Genomic DNA, 25,840 nt, shown 5'->3' with positions numbered 1-25,840 from the left:
TGCAGTCAACAACAGTCTTAGCTGGGAACGTGCTAAAATATTGACAGGTACCATTGCTTTCAGGAATTGTTCTGCATTTCTCATGTCAGGTCTCCACTTGAACAGACTTGTGACAGGCCCATAAAAATGAAGAGATTTTACAGCTTAGCTTGATCCACGGGAAAATAAAGGGGGGGGGGGGGCTCAACATGAATGTGAAGGGTAAAATTTGTGTCATTGAGTACTGTAAATGCTAGAGGGAGACCTCTGAGCAAAATTTAGTCTTTCTCCTCAGATAGAAAGAAGGTTGCAAATATAAATATCAACATTTTATCTGTGATTCAGGCAGTTACTTATATTTAAGCAGCCTAGTTAAATGACTATTGAAATTAGTTAGAGGTGGGGTTTTTCCTTAGTGCCGTGGCTAGTTCAGAAAGTGGCTGTTTCCAGATATGCCACCTCATACCTGGGAAACTGTAGGGCTTGTAGTCAGCTGGATATTCCTCCCTTTTCTTTCTGTGGCAGTATAATTACTTAGCTGGTTTTTTCCTCCTTTGAAAGTGGAATCATATCTATTTACCTGCTTCCAGCAAGTGACTACTCAATATGAGCTAATGTTGCCAATATGTTGTATTTTGCTCCCTATTTTAAGGAAAATATTTTGTCTATGATAGGAAATTATGACAGCTTATGAGTAATAGTGTTGCTTCAAACTTACCATTGCTGATCCAGTCCCTTCATCTCTATGTGTAATCTGATAAAACAATTGTTCATGGCTCAGTCCTCTCTTCTGCTCCCATTAACTGAAATTAGGTTTGTCACGTTCCACAGGCCAGTGCTGTGTTTGCCTGTTTGTCTGATGATGGTGCATGCACCACTTGCTCAAAACATGGGGGTTTGATGGAGTTGCTAGCTGCTTGGCACTCCTGTCTGTTAATCATTTATTTAGGGACTGAAGACTGGGTGTTGGCCACTCAGCCTGCTTCTTTCTTAATGCGTCTCATCCCCAAGAGGTAGTCTCTTGGCCTTTAAGGCAGGTCGTCAGTTTTAGATTGTGTCAAATTTACATTGCTTTTTGCAATACAAGTAGAGATTTGTCATGCCGAAACACACACCATATAATAGAGCCGTGACACTATTAATTTTGTAAGACACTTTCTATTAAAAGAGTAATTCTGCTAACATCTACAGAAGCAGGCATCTTCTACTTTGACCTCTTGAATTTCTTTTATCTGTACTCTCCTAAGGAGAAGGTGGATTTCTCTGAAGTAAGACTTGCTAGTTGGTGTGGTGTATTCAATTTGTCCTGAAAATGTAATGAAAAATGACTGGTTTATATTTGGAAACTTTCTTGCTGCTGCATGTCTCAGGCATGAATTGTCCAGGCGTCTGCACTTTTTCTGCAGTTGGTAGGATGGTGGGAAGAGTAATGCCAACTGTGCTATGCTGCACAGATCATTGAATAGTTATTGTATTCATAAGCAAAGTACTGGGGGGAAGCAGATTTACTAACACTGTTGTAAATATCTGTGGATATTACACAAGAAATCTGCTTAAAGCTCCTTGCCACCATTTCAAGGCTGCTTGATGCATCTGGCAAACGATGCATCATTTGAAGGATCTGTGCCCATGTTAAATGTGAATTTAAAATTACGTTTTTGAGAACTTTTGTTGATGATGTTCTCTAAAAAGACTCGTGTGGAGCTGAAGCTGGAAAGGAAGCGTGGCCTAGAAATTCGCATAACCACAAAGAGTGGGAACAAGCTGCCTGGGCAGCTCAAGTATTCCTTAATTGTCCTATGTCCACATCATAATCCTTACCCTCACCTGGCCTGACTCTGTCCACAGGTTCTCTAACATCTATTCTCTTTATGAATCCTACACGATTCAGGGAGATCTCCACTGAGGTTAATAGCAAGAGGAGGTCTAAAGAAAACATTGGACCAATACTGGTTGAAGATGTTCACCTGACTAATAGGCATGAGGAAAAAGCAGAGGCATTGAATGCGTTTTTTGCCTCAGTCTTTAATAATGCTGATAGACCTTGGGCTGCCTGGTCCCATGACTTGGAGGACCACAAGTGTGGGAACAGTGACTTTCCACTTGTGGACACTGAAGTTGTAAGAGGCCAGCTGTATCGGCTGAATGTTCACAAGTCCGTGGGGCCCTGATGGGATTCACCCCAGAGTACTGAAGGAGCTAGCGGGTGTTACGGCAGGACCCCTCTCGATCATTGTCCAAAGGTCTCGGGAGCCTGGGGAGGTCCCTGCTGACTGGAAGCTAGCCAGTGTTACTCCAGCCTACAAAAAGGGCATGAGGGACCCAGGGAACTACAGACCTGTTAGTCTAACCTCAGTTACCTCATTTCCTGGGAAGATTATGGAGAAGATTATACTGGGTACTATTGAAAGGCATGTAAAGAATAATGCAATCATTGGGCACAGTCGACATGGGTTCCCAAATGGAAAGTCCTGTTTAATTAATTTGATATCCTTCTATGATAAGGTCACCCACCCAGTGGATGAAGGGAGGGCGGTAGATGTAGTTTTTCTGGATTTTAGTAAGGCCCTCACAGCATCTTTCTGGACAAGTTGTCCAACTGTGGGATGAGCGGGTTCACGGTGCGCTGGGTGAAGAACTGGCTGAAGGACAGAGCTCAAAGGGTTGTAGCGAATGGGGCTCCATCTGGCTGGCGACTGGTCACCAGCGGTGTTCCTCAGGGCTCAGTGCTAGGGCCAGTGCTGTTCAATATGATTATCAGTGATCTGGATGCAGGAGTTGAATGCATAGGGTGTTTGCTGATGATAGCAAACTGGGAGGTGCTGTTGACTTTCTTGAGGGACAGGAGGCCTTGCAGAGGGGTCTAGATAGATTGGAGCATCGGGCTATGGTTGATGGGATGAAGTTTAACAAGTCCAAATGCCGGATTCTGCACCTGGGATGGAGTACTGCTGGGCACAAGTATAAACTGGGAGAGCAGTGGCTGGAGAGCAGCCCTGCAGAAAGGGATCTGGAGGTGGTGGTGAGCAGCAGGCTCAACAGGAGCCAGCAGTGTGCCGGGGCAGCCAGGAGGGCAAACCGCATCAAACACAGCGTAACCAGTTGGTCAAGAGAGGGGATTATCCTGCTGTATTCAGTATTGGTGCAGCCTCACCTGGAGTACTGTGTGTGCAGTTCTGGGCCCCACCGTTTAAGAAGGATGTGGAGGTACTCGAATGTGTCCAGAGGAAGGCAGCCAAGCTGGTGACAGGGCTGGAAGGCATGTGCTGTGAGGAGCGGCTGAGGACTCTGGGTTTGTGTAGCTTGGAGAAAAGGAGGCTGAGGGGCGACCTCCTTGCTCTCTACAGCTTCTTGAGGAGGGGAAGTGGAGAGGGAGGTGCTGAGCTCTTCTCCCTGGGATCCAGGGACAGGACGCATAGGAATGGTTCAACGTTGCACCAGGGGAGGTTTAGACTGGACATGAGGAAGCATTTCTTTGCTGAGAGGGTGGTCAAACCCTGTAACAGGCTTCCTAGAGAGGTGGTGATGCCCCAAGCCTGTCAGTGTTTAAGAGGCATTTGGCCCATGACCTTAACAACATGCTTTAACTTTTGGTCAGCCCTGAATTGGTCAGGCAGTCGGACTAGATGATCATTGTAGGTCCCTTCCAACTGAAATAGTTCTGTTCTCTTCTATTCTATTCATCCGGTAAAAGCAGCATAAATTTGTAAATAGTAATGGTGCAATAATTACAAGAGTGTTGTCATGTGTCATGATGGTGATGATAAAGATTGGGAAGCCAGGACCAGCAAGTCCTTAGCTCATACACCCAAACACCAATGCTTGACAGCATTCTCTTACAATCAGTACAGAAGAAATACAGAATTAAGTTTCCAACAAAACTCCTCCTTCCCATCTTGCCTCCTTGCTATCGAACTCTATCAAACTTTCATATATAAATCTGATTATCAGTCATGGGCTCATCAGTGCACTGGTCCACTTGCTACAAGATATGATGTCTTCCAAGGAAGCATCCCTTACATGCAGTCTGTGTAGGATGGTTTGATGTGCGGGGTGTGTTCTCAGTGTTCAGTCACAATTAGTCTTTTGGAATAAGCAGGAGACACGTTTCAGAGGTTATTTTTGCCACTGAACATCAGGACCTCCATACCTTACTCATTTTTTACAAGGCTGGGTCGAACATGCCTCTCTTCTATTTAATGTGGACCAGCTGTGGGTTGTGCAAAGTTCCTTTGTGCTATTTTCGCTTTCTCATCTGTTTTCCTGTTCAAATCCCTACATACCACCGTGGGAGTTTTATGCTTTTTCTGCATGTGGGTTTTATTGCTAATCACAACAGAGATCATTGAAGGAGTGAGAAAAATGTAAGTTAGATGCTGCAGTCAGTCAAGTACTTCTAATTCTCAGGCTTTATTGTGTTCAGCCTTTTTGGTTTTATGAATTGTCACCTCCAGATTACCTAAATTCCATTTAAAAAAGAGACAAGAAATTTAGAGAAGTTGTTTGCACTTACCAGTCTAATAATATTGTCTTAAATTCTTCATCTCTTTTGAGCCTCTGCACCTGAGATGCTGCTATTTGATAAATTCACAGTTTTATTTAAACTCTATAATAAAAAAGGCATATAAGTATGGACTAGGCAAAATGCGAAACCATGTTATATTTTTTTTTAAAAAAGATTGGTTTTCAAAGTTAAGCTTATTTAACTTATACACTCTGTGGTTAACAGTTTTCTGAAAACAAGCTTCCTTCTAAATAATTTTGATATATTTTTTTTAACAATACAGTAACCCAGAATAATCCATTTGTGTTTTCTTTTTCCCTTAGCAAGTGAAATAAATTGCTTGAAAACCCAATGAAAAAGAATAAAGTTTGTGTGTTTTCTTTTAATTTGCCCAGGTTTTACCTTTTATTCCCAGTGTACTGTGTCTCATTTAGTTTTGTATTAACATTTTCAACTTTCATGGGGTAAAGTTTCTCTTCTGCATTATACATCATGGCTGGAGGAGTGTGGGTACAAAACTCTTGGTGTTTTTCTGATAGATTCATGTGCTACAAAGGTAACCGGAGCAAAAAGCTGTAATAGGGGCTGAGAAAAGGCAGTGTTGGTACTGTAAGCACTCTTCTCCTGAGCTAGAAAGAATAATCACCAAATCCCTTCTTGTCCTACCAAAGGAAAAAACCCCTTTATTCAAGTTTTGGTGAGGCTGTTTACTGTGGGATAGCACATGTATGTTAGATAATATTTCTGTACTGGCACTGGGAATTTATAATTTGAAGAGCTGAAACGCCTAGTTGATAAATATTAAGGGCAAACCAGGAATCTTACTTTTCTTATTACTTACTTTCACGCTGGATTTCTATCTGGGTAACATTCATGTGCAGGAAAAATGGTGTCATGGTTTAACCTCAACCAGCAACTAAACACCACACAGCCGCTTACTCACTTCCCCCCCCACCCAGTGGGATGGGAGAGAGAATTGGGGGGAAAAAAGTAAAGCTCCTGGGTTGAGATAAGAACAGTTTAATAGGACAGAAAGGAAGAAAATAATAATAAAATAACAACAATAATAAAAGGATTGGAATATACAAAGCAAGTGATGCACAATGCAATTGCTCACCACTCACTGACTGATGCCCAGTTAGTTCCTGAGCAGCGATCCCCCCGCTGGCCAGCTCCCCCCAGTTTATATACTGGACATGACGTCCCATGATATGGAATACCCCTCTGGCCAGTTTTGGTCAGGTGCCTCAGCTGTGTCCCCTCCCACCTCCTTGTGCCCCTCCAGCCTTTTTGCTGGCTGGGCATGAGAAGCTGAAAAAATCCTTGACTTTAGAATAAACACTACTTAGCAACAACTGAAAACGTCAGTGTGTTATCAACATTCTTCTCATCCTAAATCCAAGATATAGCACTATACCAGCTACTAGACAGAAACTTAACTCTATCCCACATGAAACGAGGACAAGTGGTCGGGGGGTTAGGAGTGGGGAGAGGAAGATGGTTCAGCAGGGAACCTTTTCTCTGGAAATTGTTATATGACTGTGCATTGTGTACTTTTTGCTTTAGCTCAGTTAAAATAGTGCAGGAAAAAATGAAATTAAAAAAACCCAATAGTGGCTTTTGGGGGGGGGCGGTTTCTAGCTCTTTACTTAAATTTTAAATAGCCTCCACCAGCATTGCTTTTCAGAGGTTTTTTCAATGCACAGAACATCCATGAGCAGACTCTTCTCTGTACAAACTACTGTACATTGCTTGTTTGCCCACTGATAATAAAAATCTAGGGAGGATGCAGGAACAAAGAAATTGTTTGTATTGAACATATTATACAGAAAACTAGGGATCTGGGGGAGAGTACATACTGAACATTCCCCGTTTGTGGTGCCATGACTATACTAGACCAGAGAGCTACTGAAAAATTTCTGGAAGCCAGAACTGGAATTTCTTACTGAAGCTTCAGTCAGGAAAAACTTCCTTGGTGTCAGTCACATTTAAGCTTTTGAAACTATATACATGTAATTTTTAGCTGCTTTGCTTAATTAGGGTCTTTTCTAGTCAGCTGTTTTGGTTTTAGTTTGTTTTTTTCCCCAGCTGTTGAACTACACTGGTTCAAAATTTTTTTTTTCTTTTTTTTTTTTCTTGGTGCTCAGATGAGTATAGGATCAAACCAGTGGAAGAGGTCAAATACATGAAAAATGGGGGAGAAGATGATCAGAAAATAGCAGCCAGGAACCAAGAAAACTTGGTAAGGATTGAACTTATCGCTTATCTAATGAAATAACATGGCTCTGCTTTTGTAATGAAATATGCAACATGCAGCACATTCAAGCTACAGCTTACACACAGCAAGAGGATTTTCTCCAAAATGTCATAACTCGCTGTGAAGCTTGCATAGAAGGTGCAAAATATGACTTTTTCCTGCTTGTTTTTCTGAATTAGGCTCCACTTGATCTTGGAGCAAGTGCTTCCACAACTATGCTTGCTCACCTCCTTTGCGGGTCCGAATATATGCACTTTGAAATGTATGTGTCTATGTTGCAAACGAGTTGGTAGTAAAACAGCAGCGTACTGCCATTGAGAAAATGACCTACTTATTTAGATACTATTTGCTCTATGCTTCCTAGTTTTACATATTTTAAAATTCACAGGGAAGGTAGTTTGGAATAGAAAAAGCAGTATATTCATAACACAGCAGTCACAAGAATCTTTTTGTGTGTGTTTCTTTTTCCCTGATTTGAGTACCTTGCCGGCTCATAGTTCCGCTTACGGGAAGGAAATCTCAGGTAAAGTCTTAGTACTACTTGAAATAACTAGGATGCTGTTGAAGCAGCTTAAAAATCACAGTTGAGTCATTCTGGCCTTTCTGAGAAGTCATTTCTTCTCTTCTAAAGCTGAAGGAATGTTTTGTAATTGGTTGACTGGGGCTTTGTGCAGTTTAACTTTTTGAAGACATCTCACAATTATAATGGGTGCAAAATTTCACATCTGGTTCCACTCATTGATTGCAGCTTTTCTTCACATAGGATTGTTTGGTTTTTTCCCTCCATCAGTAAGACTGGAGGAACATCATCATCAGAGTTCAGTGGAAACATAACCATTATCACCAGCTGAGGATTTGCCTTTTGCTGTCATTGGGCAGCTCTACAAAAATCCACTGTTTGAGCTTTTTTTCTTTTCCTTAAGATGTAAGTGAGCTCCGGGCAACCTGGATACTTTATATTCCATCTTCTAGACACACGTACTTGCATTGCACAGCTACACGTCCATTCCTGTAGCAAATAGCAGCGTTTATTTTGCTGGCCTAAACCTCATTGCTCAAGTGGAGGTTGAGCAGCAGGCAACACGATTTCTGCTTCAATCTCCAGGTTAGATATTTGCCGCCTGTAATTTTGCACTGGTGATGCTCCAGTGGAAAGCACAACTTCAGTTTGCAGCAGGGTTTGGGGATTTTTAGTGCCTCAGAAACATTGCTGAGAATATCACCTTTTCTAGCAGCATCCACAGTGCATACAGCTTTATCACCAGTGAAAGCACCTTCTGAACTGGAAAAAGTGTGACCGCAAGAATTTTTTTGCTCATTTTGGAGACCCTAGTACTTTGTTGGTAAACACAGAAAAAGGAAGAATGAGCACAATCCTCAGGGTTTTTTTTCATAAAAAGTCTAGCAGGTTAAATTTTAAACTAGCCTTCAGCTGTAGTTAAAATTAGAATATTTGCAGAAGGTAACAAGCCACTTGATTGACAATGAGAAATAGTTCAGGAAAGCTTATGTGTGCTGAGGTGACACAGTCGCTGAAGTTGTATTCAAAACTAAATAGAGATATTTTGCACTTTTGTTAGTGTCTGCTTTCTTGTAGCACTTAAGTGTTAGCCTGATTAAATTCAGGAAGAGACATTTCTACAGCACAGTGCTTATTATTTTATTATTGACGGGTCACATTTGATGGGAGGAGTGGGTTTGCTGGAAAACATAACTTAATATGGAGTTGGAGGGCTGGTATAGCTCTCTTCTCTGTCGTATCTATCAGGAGAAAAAAGACAATAACATAAGAAAGTCTTCAATCAGACAGGATGTATATACTTTAAAACAAAAACCATCTTGCACACTAAAAAGGCTTTATTTTCCTTTGCCTCATCTTACTATAAGTAGATTACGTTGTCTGTAATGTATGCAGCTTTTTAATCCTGGGAATTGTCAAGTGCTTGTCACTCCTGGATTTTTTAAAGGGGTTTCACTGTTCGAGTTCTCCTTAGTAAACATATTTTAGTTCACTGCTTAGGAGATGGGTTAAGCTACCCATCACTCAGGCTTTAGTTTTCTTAACGTGTGAAAAGATGGCAAGCGATTACGTAATCCCGTCTTCTCATCAGCCATTTCCAGGCAACAGAAATTTTATTAACAAGAAAAGGCGGTGGGAGAATTGACCAGCCCTTTTCCCTCCTCTCTTGTTTCTTAATCCCATGTTTCTTTATTGTCACAGGGCTGCTAATTCACATCTCCTTCAGAAACATGGCCCAGATGAGATGTATAACCTGAATGTCTTTATAGTCTGTTCCTTGGGAACTGTTCTGGTATGGGTTATTTGACACTTGTGCTTGAATTATGTTATTCAGATGCCACTGAATTTTGGGGTCCCATTATCATCACTGTTACTTTTTTAAGGTATTTTGAAGTCTCACTTAAAAAAAAAAAATCTCTGCTCAAGTGAAAATAAAACCGCTTCACTTGTAACTTAAGCTCTTTGATGTGGTGCCATCTCTGCCTTTGGTGTTGCAAGTTTTCTGAGTCCTGGGGAAAAAAAAAAAAGGTCATGCAAGTAGATAAAGAGAATGGGAGGACATGGCAGACATGAGGCAAATTATCATTTTGTATTGGGGTCCTGTGGTCAGGGTCCCAGGCTTTTGTTCTGTTTAAGGAGAGAGCTGAGGAAGGGCTGGTACAAGTGTGGGTATCTGTGGGAGGGATGAGGCTCTGTCAGTGAATCACCATCTTCTCAGCTTCAACCTGAGGCATAAGCAGGGCTCTTAACTTGAGCAAGGCTGACATTGTAAAGCAGAAATATACTCCCAAGATGTATTGACAATGGGAATGGCTGTGCTAGGGCTGTGTGCCAGGTGAAACAGAAGATGCTCCATGTGAAGATATTTTCTGGCAGAATCAAAGGCCTCCTTGAATTGAAATGTAGGCTCTTGACAAGGGCGGGGGGGGGGGGGGGGGGAGGGGAGAAAGGAAGAAAAGATTAAAAAGCCAAGCTTGTTTCAAACACTGGCGAAGTCACTTACTGTTTTCCTGGCGTTCCTTTGTATCCATCAGCCTGATTCACTTCTTTATGCAGGTTGTTCCTCCAGTTCTCCACTTGCTCCTGGGATCTCTCTGGTCCTGGTTTCATTCCTGGTACCTCTGGCTCCTGGCACCTTCCTGAGCATCCTGCCTGGGATCTCCATCCTCAAAATGAAGCCAGACACATTGCACTTGGTGGGGAAGAATCTTGAGCTGACAGTCACACATCCTTGTAGACTGCAGAGAGGAATGGGATGTAGCAGGATTAGGTGCTGGAGACCTGGGATTACACTGCATGTTGGCACTCTGCACCACACACTTTAATAGCTGCTCAGCTAAAACAGGGACTTTTGGAGTCAAATCTGTAAAGAACTAGTAGATAGATGAAAGAAAGAAGTAATTTGTGCTGTATACTATATATATTTCTTAATTGCAAGTGTTGGGATATATAGATATATATATATCAGAAAACATGGAAATTGTGCTAACTTTCAAATGAAGTGTGATTGCACATAGAAGGTCACGAGTGTATTATTATTCCTGGAGGTAAATAAGCAACTGTGATGGTTATTTGTGCATTCAGAAGCAGAAGGCCTGGCTGTGATGGTTTATCGGGGGCCTGGTTGCTGTGGCTGGGAAGGCAGGAGGACTGGTTTTGCCCCCGGCAGGCTAGGCTCAGGCAGGGTTGTTGGCTCAGACACAGCCAAGACGATGCTGTCTCCATGTACAGCTTGGTGCCAGCATGCCAAGTGAGGTGATGAACCCCCATGTGTCAAAACTAAACCTCAACTCCCTGTGGATCGACAGCAGCTCAGCAAAACCCCACTGGGGCAGAGGTGAGCTCTCCCCCATCTTTCGGGGGGGGGACTCTGGGTTGTTTAAGGGTTTTATGATAAGCCTTCTCCAAAACAAAGAGAGTTTTACTAACTTTGAGTTTACCACAAAAGCTAATCGTGGCTAATCACGTATGTCACATACCTGGTTTTGTTACTTTGGAAAGCTAAGATGCTAAAAATCAGGAAGTATTAATATTTTAGAAGCCTAATTCTACTCTAAAACATAGCTGCTACAAACAGGTATCACCAGAATAAATAACACATTTTACTGTTTCTAAAGATCTATTAATTTTGTGTTTGGAAAGGACTCACTGTTTAGCTCTACACCATCATGTTAAATATACAGAGTACAATCATAACAGCCTATTTAACATTCATAATAGGACGAATTTAATTGTCCTCATTTCCATACTCTTGCAGCACTAATGGCTTTCCATTGTAAAATTTCATTGCCAGAAAAGGTGAAATAAGAAGGAGTGTTGTATTCGTGCAGCTTAGCATTGCTTTGGCAAACTTGATGACCTGTATCAGTTTTCCTCTGAGATGGTTTGTAATAGTACAGATACCTCTGAAAGTATCAAATACCTAAAGCTATTTTTTTTTTGTGTTAGGTGGTTAACTTGATATTTATTGCAGTTCAGTTTTTAGATGTTTTTGTGACTTCTACTAATAGAAATCTTTTTCTGGTCTGCATTAGCACAAAAGGCTACTTAATGGGATTTTTATTCTTTGTTATCCAAACCCTCCAAACAATTGGGCATAATCCCCTGTTTTGTCCTGAAGTTGCATAGTGAAATTGCATGTGAGAGCTTGAGATTCCTGCTGGAGTTGGAAGAAGATTGCCTCTCTCCATTGCTCTTACTATCTCTCACTCCGCCTTTAATAACACGAACAATGTTTTACTCTTTTTTTTCCCCAATAAGTATAAATTTCCACTCCACTTACCTGCAAATGTAATTTTTGTCAGCCTTGCATGCTCTGTTATTTCCTAACTGTGTCTCAAGCTTCTCAGCCCAGCTGCTGTTCTCCATTTATCATTCAGCTCCATAATACTTGGTATTGCAAAACCTCAGTCTCTGTGGCTCTGTATTCAACAGCAGTTATCATTTTCTGCAGTGATATGTTAAAAGTAGACAGTAGTATCTGATAGATGAAATGTATTAAATTAAAAGCCTAGCAGAAAATAAGGAACGAAACAACTAACAACTCTATAAAATGTAATATGTGAAAGTGAGGATATTGTGCATAATATAAATATTTAAATAGGTATGCAAAATATGTATTATAGATACATCAATCATAAACATTTTGTGATGTGTAATGCAAATATTGGCATATGTCTGAATTCCAGATCTATTTAGGAAAATAGCTTTTTAATTCTATTGCCAAGCTGCCTAGTCTAGGCGCTAAAATAAATAAGAAGAAATAAGCTAACTAAAAGAAATAAGCTAGCTGCCACTCTCTGGGGTTAAATTTATTGGGGGTATTTGTGTTTTTTTCTTTTCTATGTATGCAAAATACTACAAGTGCAAATTTAAGCATGGGAATACAATTAATTTGGTACTTTAAAGTGTTTAAAGGCACTGCTGCTTACTATTTCTAGATAAGCTTTGAATTACTATGTTTTAAGTGTGTAACTATATTTATCACAGCACTGTTGTAGTACATTGGTGAAGAGCTTTGTAAAAATTAGAATTAGTATCATATTAATGTATACTACAGTACTAACATTTCAGGCTGTAATTTCCTAATTATTTATTTTAAATCATTTTGCAACAATGGCATGTTTCGAAACACATGATTTCAGGGTAGAACTTGCTCATGCTCTGCTTATAAGGGGAGAGAAACCAGAAATGCCCAAGACTGACAGCCCTCAAGCCCTCTGAAAGAAGAGGTTTTCTTTGGTTTTGTCTACCCTGAAGAATTTTGGTGTGTTAAATCCTGTGTTGACCCCTCATTTGCTTTTGGTGCTGTATGCAGCATCAACCAGGAGACCCTGTCCACCTGCTGGCACAGTGTCAGCTCCAGGTACGAGTGTTGGGATGATTGCATCGTGTTGGTTCATTATCCACTGTCAAGGATGGATATCTAGATATCTTTCTATATATAAAGGAGAGACTATTAACTTCTCTGCCTCTTGCTGCTCTATTTTCCCTTCTCCTATTTTCAGATATAAAGCCTCAGCTCAACAAAATGCTTGAAGACATTGTTGGCTCTTTGTTGGAATCCAGGCAGGAAGAAAAGCACAAAACCGCACCGAAAAGTATAGCTTAGGTCATCCTGGGAGGGAAAAAGAAATTGAGATGCCCTTTTTCTTCAGTTCCTGGGGCATAAGAATACTAAAAGGACAAAGTGAGCATCACCAGATGTGCATGGAGACTTGATAACGTGCAGGGGCTGCTAGACTGCCCACCCATTGCATCTCCTGTAGTCCTGAGAGCTGGAAAAGAGAGCAGAGAAGTTGAGGGGTACAAAGCAAGGCTACTCCCCCACATGTTTTCCCATAAGGAGAGGCATCCACTTTGCCTAGATGCTGCATCAGCCAAATCCTGGGGCCCCGAGGGAGATCTGTGGAAACAGGTCCCACAGGCTCCTCGCAGACCAGTGCAGAGATGCTCCCCATCTGGACTGCTCCTCTCTCTCTCTCGAGTTCAAGAAATAAACCACAGGACAAAAGCTGTCGCTACAAAACACAGCTACAGAAAAAGTAAGTAAATGAAAGCCAGGAATTAAAATTTAAAAGTAACTAAATGAAGGAGCGACGAGCATAATATCACACTCCTTTCTGCCGGAGGTGGCAGGGTTCACATTAGGATAAAGGAGGCAGCATCCCACGCCCCGCAGGCAGGCAGGCAGGCAGGCTGGGGTGCCTGTCAACCTCCCAGACCCCGGCAGCTGCAGGCGCAAAGGTGTCGTTTCCTCGAGGCAGAGCTGCTCTGAGCAGTGCCGGGACAGACTGGGCAAAGCAAATGATGTGCCCAAGTCGGTGAAGAGGAATTTTGCTTTTTACTTTTATTAGATGATACCTAAGACATTCCCCTGGGAATATATAGTTGTTTATCGGATGTATTTTCCTCCACTCCTCATCAGTGCATTTTATGCTGCAGATACTCCAGGTTCCTTTCCCAGGGAAATTAAAATCATAAAATCATCCTTTGGTTTTTGGTGTGTTTTTTTTCAAAGTCTGAGATCCTAAATGAATGCTGCCCTATTGCTATCAGCACTAAGTAATTACAACATTTCAATTTTCATAAACCAGCCCCTCGAATGTTTTTGGAAGAAATGCATTTGAAGCTGAAATAGAAGTGCACAGAAAGGATATTGTTAATAGAGCCAGCTATTTTAAATGCCATGCAATTAGCTCATTTTCATATTGCCCATTTTATTTCAAATTTGCAGTGATATTCTTCAAAGAATGGTTTCTCATAATGAATTTATGACAGTTTTAGCTCATTCCACTTATGGGTCACTGCATATTATTTAGACATCAAAGTAAATGATTGCTCTGAGTATTAATATTCTTTTTCTTCTGGATTCCATTAAAAATTATTTTGGTGGAAGAAGTATTAATTTTTCCTTTAGTATTTAATTTTTTAAAATCCATAAAATAAGTGGATACTATTAAAAACGGTTTTAGCAAGTCAGAAAATAACATCCACACTAATTGTGCTCCAGATACATTTCTTCAGACAGGTCCCTGTTTCGGTCTTTATCCTCTGTTGAATGAGTCTTCATAGTGTTCTGTTGAGAGGTAGAATGATAAAATTTATCAGGCTCTTGATGGATGTGATTTTAAAGTAGAAAGCTTAAATATATATATATATATATATTTCTTTCTAAGCATATTAAAATAATAGTGTCCAGAAGCAACATGTAATTGCAGTCTTGCTAATGTTTGCTAGGAAAAAAAAATAGTAATGAAGGTCTAATGCCCAAGAGCTTTGGGCAGGTGTCAGGAGCAAGTTTTCAGGATCAGCTACATCATCAGTGTAAAGGATTCTTCCAAAACCTGCAGAGGTGTTCCCATCACTTGTGGGAGTAGATAATTTTCCATACGGGTTGTGATTTTTTCATGCCTGTGTAATTTTAATGGGTGAGTTTCTGACTGGGATGTTTTTTCCCCTCTCTGGGAAAGCTGATGCTGTTGAGAAGGAAGATGGACATGGAGCTGTTGGTGAAACAGGAGTCAGCAGTGATGGCAAGGTTGCTTTTTGGGAGTGAACGATGCTGCTGGTTTTGAAATCCCCTGCCAATATAAGCTGCATCCCTCTGTTCAGGGTCCTCTTAAAAGTCCAGCCAAGTTGCTCTCCCTTCACTGTTAGGCACTGGCTGAAAATTTGCTTTGCCGAGGAAGTCCTTTTTCACAGCAGTCCTACCTAGGACCTAAACTGCAAAACTTAAAGCATTGCTGCTTGTTGGCTGAAACGTGTCGGACTTCTCCACACAACGTCATCCAGGGTTTATAAATGTCAGCATCTGAAGCCTGAGCAGGATGCTGCTGTGGTGAGCTCTGGCAGGGGCAGGGGAATGGGCACGGCGATGTCCCTCCATAGCCCCGAGTATGCTGGCCCACCAGCAGCCACAAGCTTGTGGGCATTTCTCAAATCCTCTCATTGTCGTCATCCCTGTGCTTGAAGTTATCAAGGCCACGGGCATTTGAGTGTATGTTCTGGATGTGCAACTTTCAATGCTGCTTTCCAGGAAGAGGTATAGAAATGTATACTGTTCCCTATAATAGTTTATCGCGCACGTTGCGGTAAACAAGCCTGCGTTGCGGTGCTGCCAGCATCAGCCATTTGAAAGTGAGTCAGCTGACCAAAATATATAGATTATATATAAAATTTGTTATTTAAAAACATTATACATAAAGCTCTGGAAGTTTTTTATTTAAGTGTTTCTTCCATGACTGTGAGGACTGGGACTCCCCCCCCCCCCTGTTTTTTTTAGAGCTGAGATTCTTTTTTGTTCTTTCTATTATTTTTTTAAGAGTTTGAGCATCTCAAAACTGGAGGAACTGAAGCTTTAAGAAAGATGAGCAGTAAGATACTGAAAGCTGTCAGCAACAGAAGCTCTCTGTATCCTCTCTGCTTTGGTACTTGCTTTTCAGCAATTGCCTGCTAGGTGTTAATTATTAATTCTGCTGTTTTGGAACAGAGAATAAGACAAGATACAGGCAGAAATGAACACACAGAAATGCCGAAAATCATCAAAAGTTGCTGTTGGACAATAAAGCTGGCAAATCCAGGCAGCTGTGTTGACTGGTAGTCTGCGAGTCCCCGGGTGGGAGTACCGCTGACCACTGGTGAGCTGTGGTCTTCTGTCCTCTTGTCTCCTTTTGATAGGGTTGAGGTAGAAGTTCACACTTTCATCTGTTCACATTTAATTATAGACAATATTATATGGGTTTGCTGAAGCTTTCTTTTCAGATATAGGACTCTTTCAACTGAGATGGCTGTGGAGAAAATGTAGGGCCCAGGATTTACACATATCTGGTGAGATGCTAATGTCAGACTATTGATGTACACAGAAATAATAAGCAAATTTATCCATAGATATTTCATTAGATATTTAACCATGCAGCCTTAATGATTTCTCGGTTTTAGTTTGAATACAATATTGCAACTGGAAAAGAAAGTTTCAAGATGCTGAGAGGTGGGATGGACTGGTTCAGACCCCAAACCAATACTGGGTTTATTAATTTTGATTTACTGAAGCTGAGGCAGTGCCCTTGCAGGGCTGCAACACTCAGTGTTGGTTTCAGGCAAATCCTTCTTACAGTCAGCATATTTTTGCTTTGTTTATACTGTGACTATTTTTTTCAGTGGAAAAAGTGTTTTCTTTTGTGAATTTCCCTAACTAATGTCTTCAAAGACCAGTTAAAACAGGTAAACTTGAAGCTAGTCAAATGAATTGTTGTCTGCTGTACATAAAAGATCTCCAGCACCCAGTTCTCAGGATTTAATGCTCTGCAGTGGCTGGGGTCCTGTGACAGATGCTTCCTTCTCTCCTACCTTTATCCTGTGTTTCTTTGACCAGTGTCAACACTTTGATCCTCTGGGCTGTTTATGGAGAAATGCATCTTTAAAGTGGTTTCTAGTAGCTGGAAGCTCAGCTTGCTTGCACTGAATTACGATGGCTTTGTATAGATTCAGAGATCAAATTTAAAGGCAAGGACTGACCATTATAAAAGGATGGGATTTGTTCATTTTTTAGGGAGGAGATTGCTTATGCTGTCTTCTGAGGTTGGGGACAGCTGGTTTGATCTCAAATGCAGCAAAGCAGATGACACTTGACAGCTCTCTAATGCAAAGTAGACCTCAACATCTGTGTTGGCTATCTCTCTTGGGTGGAATTTAATGCATCTTCTTGAGTGATAGGCAAGAAAGGTGGCATCTCATGCAGCCAGCAGAGCTGCTAGGGTGAGTACGATCCAAAGCCCCAAAGAGGAATCTGCATTAGCGGCTGCCGAAAGCAAGCGGGAGTTAAATGACCATCCTAGGAAGAGGTTGGGGAGGTAAAGAAGGAAGGGCAAAAGGTGAAAGGTGGGCAGAAGAGGGGAGAAGGAGCAGAAACGCTACAAGGAGTGGCGAGAAGAGATTCAGAGGGCTCTTTGCAGCCCTGAACTTCTCAGCTTGCCTTAGTTGAGGAGAGGCATCCTTCCCGTAAACAGTGGGGCACCCTACGGGCTACGTTAATGAGACATGCACCTCATTACTGGCATGTGGGGAGGCACCCGGGTTTCCTTCAGCAAAGGTAGCATACCACTAGCCAACGTTTTACTCAGCATTAAATCCATATAGCAGTAGCTGAGGGCACTCATCAGCTCTAAAAGCAATTTCGATGGGGCCTTTCTGATGTAGGTGGGAACTTACTCTTAGCATTTTTTTCCAGGTGTTTTGTGGGTGGTCTGGTCGGTCATTTTTATATGATCTCTCCCAGTTAAATCCCACAGGGATTGCCGTGGTCAGACACAGTGTTGCCCTGTAGGAGGTGGGTCGGGTCAGTTCCTATGGCTCAGTCTTTACTCTGTACCTCTGGATGGTCTTACTGGCCATACTGGTGCAGAGATTTCAAGAGGCAGGTCTGTGCTTTTGCCATGAACAGCACGTGATAGCAGCACATTGCATAATCTGGATTTGTCATTATTTGAAAAACAGAGTTTTCCAACATATTTTTTCAAATGAGCATTTTCAGTTTTGAATTTGCTTCTTTTCTGTTAAAAGCCCAGTTGCTTCTCTGTTACAGGGTTATAAAACCAGGAGCTCCCAATCCATCTTGCACCATTATTGTTTTGAAATGCTTGAGTTTTGTCCCCTTTTTTACATAAACAAGGCGATTTTTTTCACTATCCAATCCATACAAGACTTTCTTCATCACCTAAATTATCTTTAGTGTTGTTTTTTTCCTCCACTCTTCTTGATTATTTAGTAAGAAATGTAAAAAATACTTTTAGAAGCAACATACAGTAGAAGATCCAAGAGTGAGGAGTACTTGCAGGAATAAAAGTTGTAGCAGGAGAGCACTAATTATTTAACTAATCTTCAAAACAACAATATTTGTTGTACTGAATGAGCATGAAAAGTTATTTTCTTGTTTCAATAGTTGCTGCTTTTGTTAGGTTTTCCACCTGTTAGGCAATTGTACGCTCACATTGTTATTGAGCAGGAATGTTTTCCACCACTGCAGCAGTTGTTTTGTGTTTGCTTGCTTGATATTTTGATTGTGCTTCATCACAATATGTGAATAAATTTGGTAAATATTTAAAATTTGCCATGGAGAAAGTGATGGTATTTTGCATGAAATTATTTGAAACCGCAGTGGACGTTTTTAAGTGGTTTTTTTGTTTGTTTGTTTAAAATTCTTTCAGGGAAATGAGGAGTCTCTGCAGGGGCTGGACTACCCAGGCATTTTATCAGCTTAGGTTTGCTGGGACAGTGCTGCAGTGAAGGCCACATGTGGGCAGAAGACATCCGGATTTAATGTCTTCTCTAGAGAAAGTGAAAGAGAACTGGAGATGCCTGTTGGGGAAGCTCATTAGCTGTATTAATGGGCTTGTTGACTTCTTTAGCCTTAATTATTGCATTCTCAGGGTGACAGGCTTGGCAAATCCAGGTCTTCCTGAGACCTGGCATGACCTCAGAAGGTGCTCCCCTGTTTGCTTTCCTGCTGCTGCACATTTTGGGACAATTGGGAAGGTAACAACGTCCCTCAGCCTATGTTGGTCTGCCTTGCCAAGGGGGTTTGCCGGTGCTGGGATGGCCACTGCAGAGGTCTCTAGGGCAGTGTGAGCTGTGGGATGATCCCTGAGGAGGTGAGTGAACCAAGAGGAAGGAATTTATTCCTGGTGGTGGATGGAAGCGGGGTGGTGTAACTTACACACACGGCTAAGGGAGACTGATGGTGTTCCTGGTGTTCTTGAGGCATTGCTGGTGCCCTACACAGACCCTGCAAAAAAAAAGAAACTAGCAGTGCGATAGACTTGTGAAGAGGAAGGGGAGGGATACAAATGTAATGTTTTCAGGAATTTTGGGGGGTATTAAGTGAAATTGGAGGATTTTTTTTTCTTTTTCTAAATGAGAAGCTTTTTCAATTATTTATTTACTTATATAAGATGTCTGGAGCATCAGTTAGGCACTTGCCCAATAGAGTGGGCATAAACAGTTTTTAGTCCTACAAAGTTGAAGGTGGCAGCTTAAGCTCCTGTTTTAAATAGCGGGATGGAGGCTGGAGTTGGGACTATGTGAATGTTTGGGGTTCACATCACCTCTGCATCAGTAAACTCCCTCTCTGGCAAGTGATGGGGCACTGCTGATGTTTTCAGCATTGCTGCCACCTCTGGCTAGTCGATGTGAAATTCCCAATATCAGATATCTGCCTCCAGTTGAACTACAAATGCTTCAGCCACTTTGAAGGATAAAACGATGAGCATATCTGTCCATCTCTACTGTGTACGCTTAAACAGGGCCTAGAAGGGGCTCACCCTGGTTTTATTTTCACTATAATTTTACTTTTCAGCTTTGGTTGTTCCCCTTTGCTTTTGCAGGTCGCTGAGACCACCTGCTCTGCAGGCAGCTGAGAGACTCAAGTGCATGTGTTGAAAGGGATTTCTGCATTTCAACTGGTGGAAAGAAGAGGAGAAAAATGGATTAGGAGAAGGGGAATCAATATAAGATTATACCCTTCAAGGTTCAGGGTTTGTTTTTTTTTTTAAGTAAAAACAAAGACAAAGTCAGGGAGGAAAAAGAAATCTATGAAAATAAATTTATGCTTGTAAAAGCAAGCACTTTGATATTATGAAAGGGCTGGGCAGATAATTCAGGCTCTTGTGCATACGGAGGACGATGCAGTTTGGAATTAGATGTAGTTATGTTATAAAATGAATCTCTTGTATACATGAATAATTTTTAATGTGAAGCACTAGTTTACACAGCAAAGTAATACTGAACTAAGCTAATATGCAGCTTACCAAACAGTCTCATGTTTGTTCTCACTGGGAAGAAGACCTTTCTTTGGCTTTAAATGGTTTGCTCCTTGCTCCTGCAAGAAGCAGTTAGAGTTCAAATGCAGCTCTCTGGTGCTCCACTTTCATCTCCCACACTCGATCTGCACAAACCACACTGGCTGCGTACTTCTGTGTGCTGCTTATATCTAATATGTAATCTTTCCATGGGATAGCATCAAAGACAGGCGGCTTTAAATAAAATAAACAAGCTGCCAGATAGTCTATGCATGGGAACACAAACCCAATGCTTTTTAATAAGGTAATAATATTATAATTGTGTGTGTGTGTATATATATATTTAAATGTAGTTTGTATTACAGCAGCACCTGAAGGCAGTAGTTGGGAATCAGAAGCAGCTGCTCTGCCTGCAAACACAGCAAAAAGGGGCTCATATATTGCCAGTTCTTCCCCGAAATTTCGTCCAAACCAGCACTTTTATTCCAAAATCCATCTACTTCCAGGCGAGTGACCTGGGGGTAAGTTTCCAAACCCCAAGTTATTAAATGAAAGGCAAAAGCTGGAGAGGGCAAAGGCATGGTATGCAACAGAGTGTGATGCACTGCCATCCTCTTCCCCCAATATTTGGATGTCAGACTCTGCAGTGTGAGGGGACAATTTGGATTGGATTGGGAGTGAGCACACCGTCAAGCTGTCCTTTTCCCTTGGTTTTCTTCTTTCCTTTAGCCATTCAGAGAAATGAAGCTGCTGTGAGAGAGAGTGGAGGGACAGGTTTATCGTCAGGTGTAGTGGAAGCAGGGGGGTGATTTCAGGGTTGGAGAGATGCTGGCAATGTTGTTAAATGCTGAGTGTTTGCTAGATCTCCCTCTCTTCTTAGACTTGGAGAGCACGTAAGGAATCATTGCCTTAGCAAGCATACCTGAGCTAAACATAGGAAATCCTCACCCCTTTCAGGTGGCTGGTGAGGCTCTGAAATAACTGGCTTCAAGTTGCTTCATAGTCTTGAAGAGTGAGTCAAGGTCTAAATGTGCTTTATTTTTTATAAGGGCTTGGCTGGATGCACAAGTTTAGCAGCTAGTATATCTGTGGGATTTGTTGCTTCTGGAGATCTCCCGGATCTCTAAGTCACTCTGGCCTGCCCAGCTTTTCCAAAGATTAACATCCGTATGGGAATGCTGTATCTGAAGCAATGTTTACACTCATTTCCTTCCAAAGGAAAACACTCAGGATTGAAAAAGGACTTTGGCAGTGCTGTGGAAGTAGTGACGGCAGATGCAAGGAGACGGTGGCATGTCTTTCCAAAGTACAGCTTGTTCTTAGCGGGTTGTGTATTGAGTTTTCTGCATCCTCTTTTTTTTTTTTTTTTTTTTTTTTTTTTAAAAAAAAGGGCAAGCAGAAATCTTTTACTGAGCTAAAGGCATTGCTCAGCCTTGCAGCAAACCCAGCCGGGGCTGGCCACCAGCCAAGCCTTTGCTAGCCGCAGCCTGCACACCATATAACTCCTCTAAGAATAGCCCCGGTGCTCTTCTAAAAAAATCCCCCCCAAAAAGATTTTAGCAGTGCATTGTCTTCTTCCCTGTTGTAAAGAGGTGGAGTTTGGAGGGGATTTTTCCCCCCACCATGATGGTGTCCGTTGTTTTGCCTGTGCCTGCAATGAGCTATCACTAATGCTGAGAAATATTTTTGGACTTAATGTGGTGAGTCAGGGCTTAGCCATAAGTTGGTCATGGGATAGAAAGGATACATATTGTCTGTTGCCCAGTGTCTAGTTTCAGCGATTTCAGAAACATGAACAATTTCTCAACTCTTGTTAATTAGACTCATAACTCTTTCTGAGATGATCTAAGGCAAGGATTAATTATAAAAGTTTCTCAGTGTTAGAACATGTTTCTTTAGTTAAAGTTTGGCATGCTTTCATTTTATGATTAGCATGAAAGAATTTTCCTATGCTTAAAATCCCTAAATACACCATTCTATCTTGCTATGTAAATAATCATATTTATGAGTTTATCTGAACAAATCTAACTGTTAAATGGGCAAAACACGTAGAAGGCCCAAGCACTACCAGCCAGTTTGAACGCTCATTGAGTGGACTTGCATATTTCTCATGGGCTTGGTTGTGTTTTGGAAGCTGTTCTTCTGGCTGTACTTGATTTCTCACTTAAATAAAACACACCATAGATTATTTTCCTATTTAATTTAAAAAATAAGTGACCTAACTAAGTGCCTTTCCGTGCTTCGCCTTTTGTGTCCATAGACAGGGGCTTTTCCAGGGCCAGCTCAGTGGAGTCTTGATGGAGATGGGGATCCAGTAGTCCCATGTTAAACCACCTCCTTTGGTTGTATTTCCTTAAAACTGTGAGGGTGTGAAAATAGCCAGTTCATATCAACCTCATTGGTTTGCCTCTTAGAAAACCTAAATAAAAATGGTCAAATGGGTATATAGAAGGCTTGGTTTGGCTTGATGGTATACATTCACAAAAGGCTAGATGAGATGAGATGACATGTCTTCTCTCCATCTTCTCTGTCTTCTGTGCTTCTTATTTTCCTGGGCGTAAATTTTAGCAGATTCTCACAGCAAAATATCAGAGTGTTCCCGGATAAGGATCCCTGCACCAGTTTGGAAAACTTGGCCAAGTTTTCATTTTGTTCACTTTTTTACTTAATAAAGCTCTTTTTTTACGATTAAGTCACATAGCCAAATAGTGATGTAATTTTTTTGTATCATACTTCTGTGAGTGCTTTAAAACAGAAGAGATTGAAATCTAGTTCCTATGACTGCGTGTCTGAAGGTTTTTTTTCTAGAAAAGCATTGCATTAGCCTGTCCTTGAGCTCAGGTAATGTAATAGAAAATCGTTGGGGATTTTTGCTTGTAATAAATTTAGACTTAGATCCTTATCATATGTTAATGTTTTTAATAATCTGACACTACGGATCTCCCTAGTTTTATGGCCTATACTTATGACTTCTGCATTATATATGCTGATGATTACTACGTAAATGTAAGTTATTAAATTGATTTTATGATGGTAGCATAGAGCATAAAGCCGAGTTCACTTAAGGAAATAAAAGCGATGCAAATACAAAGCACTAAAATAATAACAAAGTCTTTTGCGTCATGTTGGGTGACGAACCGCGGAGGGATTTGTAATTCAGCTTTCCATTGAAACCTTTGTTAAGTGGTGCTCCAGCATCACTCACCTACCAGTCCTCAGTGTCCCCAAACTTGGCCCAGTTACTGGTGAGACAAAATGTATTGGGTCCGCTTTGAGTTTACAAATGGTGACAGATTAATTTGGAAAGACAGATTACAAACATGCATCATGGCCACAGTCTGAGTCCCATAAAAGTGATGTATGACTGGTGCAGAATGATAAAAATTCGTATCAAGGGAACAGCTTAATTAACTATTCTTGATTAAAGTAGCACAGTATGTGAATTTAATAGCTTGTCTTCAAAAGCAGAATATGAAATCACTTATTACTTTGGTGTATCTTGCTGGCAAATTGTGAGCTGCCAGAGGTTGTTCGTGATTAATTGAGTTTAGAGGAACTTAAGACTGGGGTGGGAGGTACCAAATAATTATTCTGCTCTTGCTTCAAGCTTATTGCCTTATATGAATAAAGAAGTTGTCAGGAACAAAGTTATCGGAGTGGACTAGGAATAGGATCCATAGTTGTCAGGAAAGGGAAGGTGTATTGGGATTGCAAAGCAAGGACTTCAATTGAATACCACCATCAGGATTTGGGGCAGTGAAATAGTTAACAGCACTGCCATTCAAATTTCCAAGTTAATGGTCGATTTATATGTCATCATGGTTCTTGGGGTCTCTGTAGATATGGAGAACAGAAGTTTATAGTGTCTCAATTCTGTCATCATTTAGGTTGAGCAGCTCTAGCTCATGACTTATTTTCTCAATGGTCATGCTTTGTGGACCTCTAGTTGTTCTTGTGGTTCTTTGAGACCTTCTTGGTGCATGTAGCTGAAGAAGGTCACGTATTCTGCAGCCTGTTACATCTTTTACATGCGTCAGTACAATGCCTGTATTTTTTGCAAGACCATGATATTGATGGCTCATGTCCAGCAAGCTTCTAGGTCCTGTTTAGGAGAATCACTGTGTAAGCTGGTATTTCTGTGTTGTATCTATCCAGTTGGTAATTCCTGCCTACATGTAATACCTAGCACTTGGGCCCTGTTTGAATCATCTCCTGAGTTTTTCAGTACCTCTCTCCAAGTTGTCACAATAACTTTGACTTCTGTAAAGTAGAGTCTTTCCTGGATTGATGCTCTCTGTCATTTTGGAAAGCAGTCGTAGTCTCCAGTTCATTATTATTCATCATCCCAGTCCCTAATGAAAACCCAGCTCCAGGACAGATACCAACAAAATCCTACTTGATGTATTCCTCCATTTTAACAATGTGCAGTCGTAAACTACCTTCTGTATGGCTTCCCAGTCAGCTTTGCACTTATCCTAGAGTGTTTTCATCTAGTAGGTCTAGACAAACACACTTGGTTTTCCTAACTAGTTTATGAAAATGCCCAGAGACATGATGACAAAAGCCTTACAAAAATCAAAGCGTATCGCATGTTCACTGCAACCAATATAATTGAAATATGGTATTTACATAAATATGAGGGTTTGGGTTTGTTGGGGGTTTTTTAATACAAATTTCAAGTACTGTTTACAACATTTTTCACATGTAAAAGTTTTCCCTCAAATACTAATACTACAGAATGGATATTTGCTTTAAAATACAAGCTTGGATTGTGAAGTATAATTGAAAGCCAAAGGGTGAACTTTGGGAGCAAGTTTTATTGCTGCAGAATGAAGAGCATTGAATGCCTTTGTTATATAATGCTTTGGTATTAGTCAAAGCTCGGATTCAGTCAGTCTGATCAATTAGCACAGATGTGTAAGTGGTGAACTTCATCATTATATGATGTCAAAATGAGCTTGAAAAAGGGTCTTCTCATCTTCTCCTTTAAAATAATATAAAAATCCTGCTTTACATTTCTTTTGGAATCAGTACCTTGAATATATTTACACTTAAACTCATGTGAAGAACCTTCCTGATTCCAATCAGAGACAGTTTTCAGGGCATGTTTTCATTGTAAATAGGTAAATATGCTATTTGGATGGGCAAGCACTGCTGCTGCTTGAAAGTAAGGTGTGTGAAAAACATGATCTTACAGCAGCTATCCTGGCTTTGAAACTGGGCATCTGCACACCTGCAACTGATCCAAGATGAAGAATTAGGGTTTGTTCCTAATTTTTTCCTAATTTCCTAATTTGTTAGGTTTGTACATGGGATCTTACCTTGGCTAGGATTAGTGAAGGTCTGAGTCCTGAACAAAACAGCAAAGAGGTATGGCTTCTTTGAGATACTCATTCCTCCTGGTACCCTTCTCCTGGGAGCAGGGCTTACTGCAACAGGTAGGCTCGCTGAAATTAATAGGACTGGCTGTGGCTGAAGATATTGTACCCTACAGTAAGTAAATACAAAGCCTAAACTTCTTAAGGGCATGTCTTTGGCAACACATTTTTCTTGGAGATATATGTATTGCAGAAGCTGCCTCTGCAGTTACACCTAATTATAAGACACCATTGTTTTGTATTTTATGAGTGCTTTGAAAAAATTAGCAAAATCCATTAATACTGTGGTTGGTGAACTCATCTGAAATTGCCTGATGAGGCTGTTATTTATACACAATGGAAAAATCAATAAATTTAATCCAAGGTAAAACTGTCTGGCTCTCTAAAGGAGAAGGCTGCCTTGGTTGC

General features: G+C 41.0%; 1 protein-coding gene across 4 annotated transcripts in view; it reads left to right on the top strand.

Annotated features, from left to right (window-relative positions):
• C8H1orf21 (chromosome 8 C1orf21 homolog) overlaps positions 1-25,840 on the top strand; it is a 129,469-nt gene that overhangs the window by 71,213 nt on the left and 32,416 nt on the right. For all 4 annotated transcript variants that reach the window (XM_049809476.1, XM_049809477.1, XM_049809478.1 and 1 more), the window contains exon 3: positions 6,631-6,725. In XM_049809476.1, the coding sequence (XP_049665433.1) occupies positions 6,631-6,725 (95 nt within the window). The remainder of the gene's footprint in view (positions 1-6,630; positions 6,726-25,840) is intronic.

The sequence above is a fragment of the Accipiter gentilis genome, chromosome 8 (assembly GCF_929443795.1).
Source record: "Accipiter gentilis chromosome 8, bAccGen1.1, whole genome shotgun sequence".
Classification (NCBI taxonomy): Eukaryota; Metazoa; Chordata; class Aves; order Accipitriformes; family Accipitridae; genus Astur; species Astur gentilis.
This window is presented reverse-complemented; position numbering and strand designations above follow the sequence as displayed.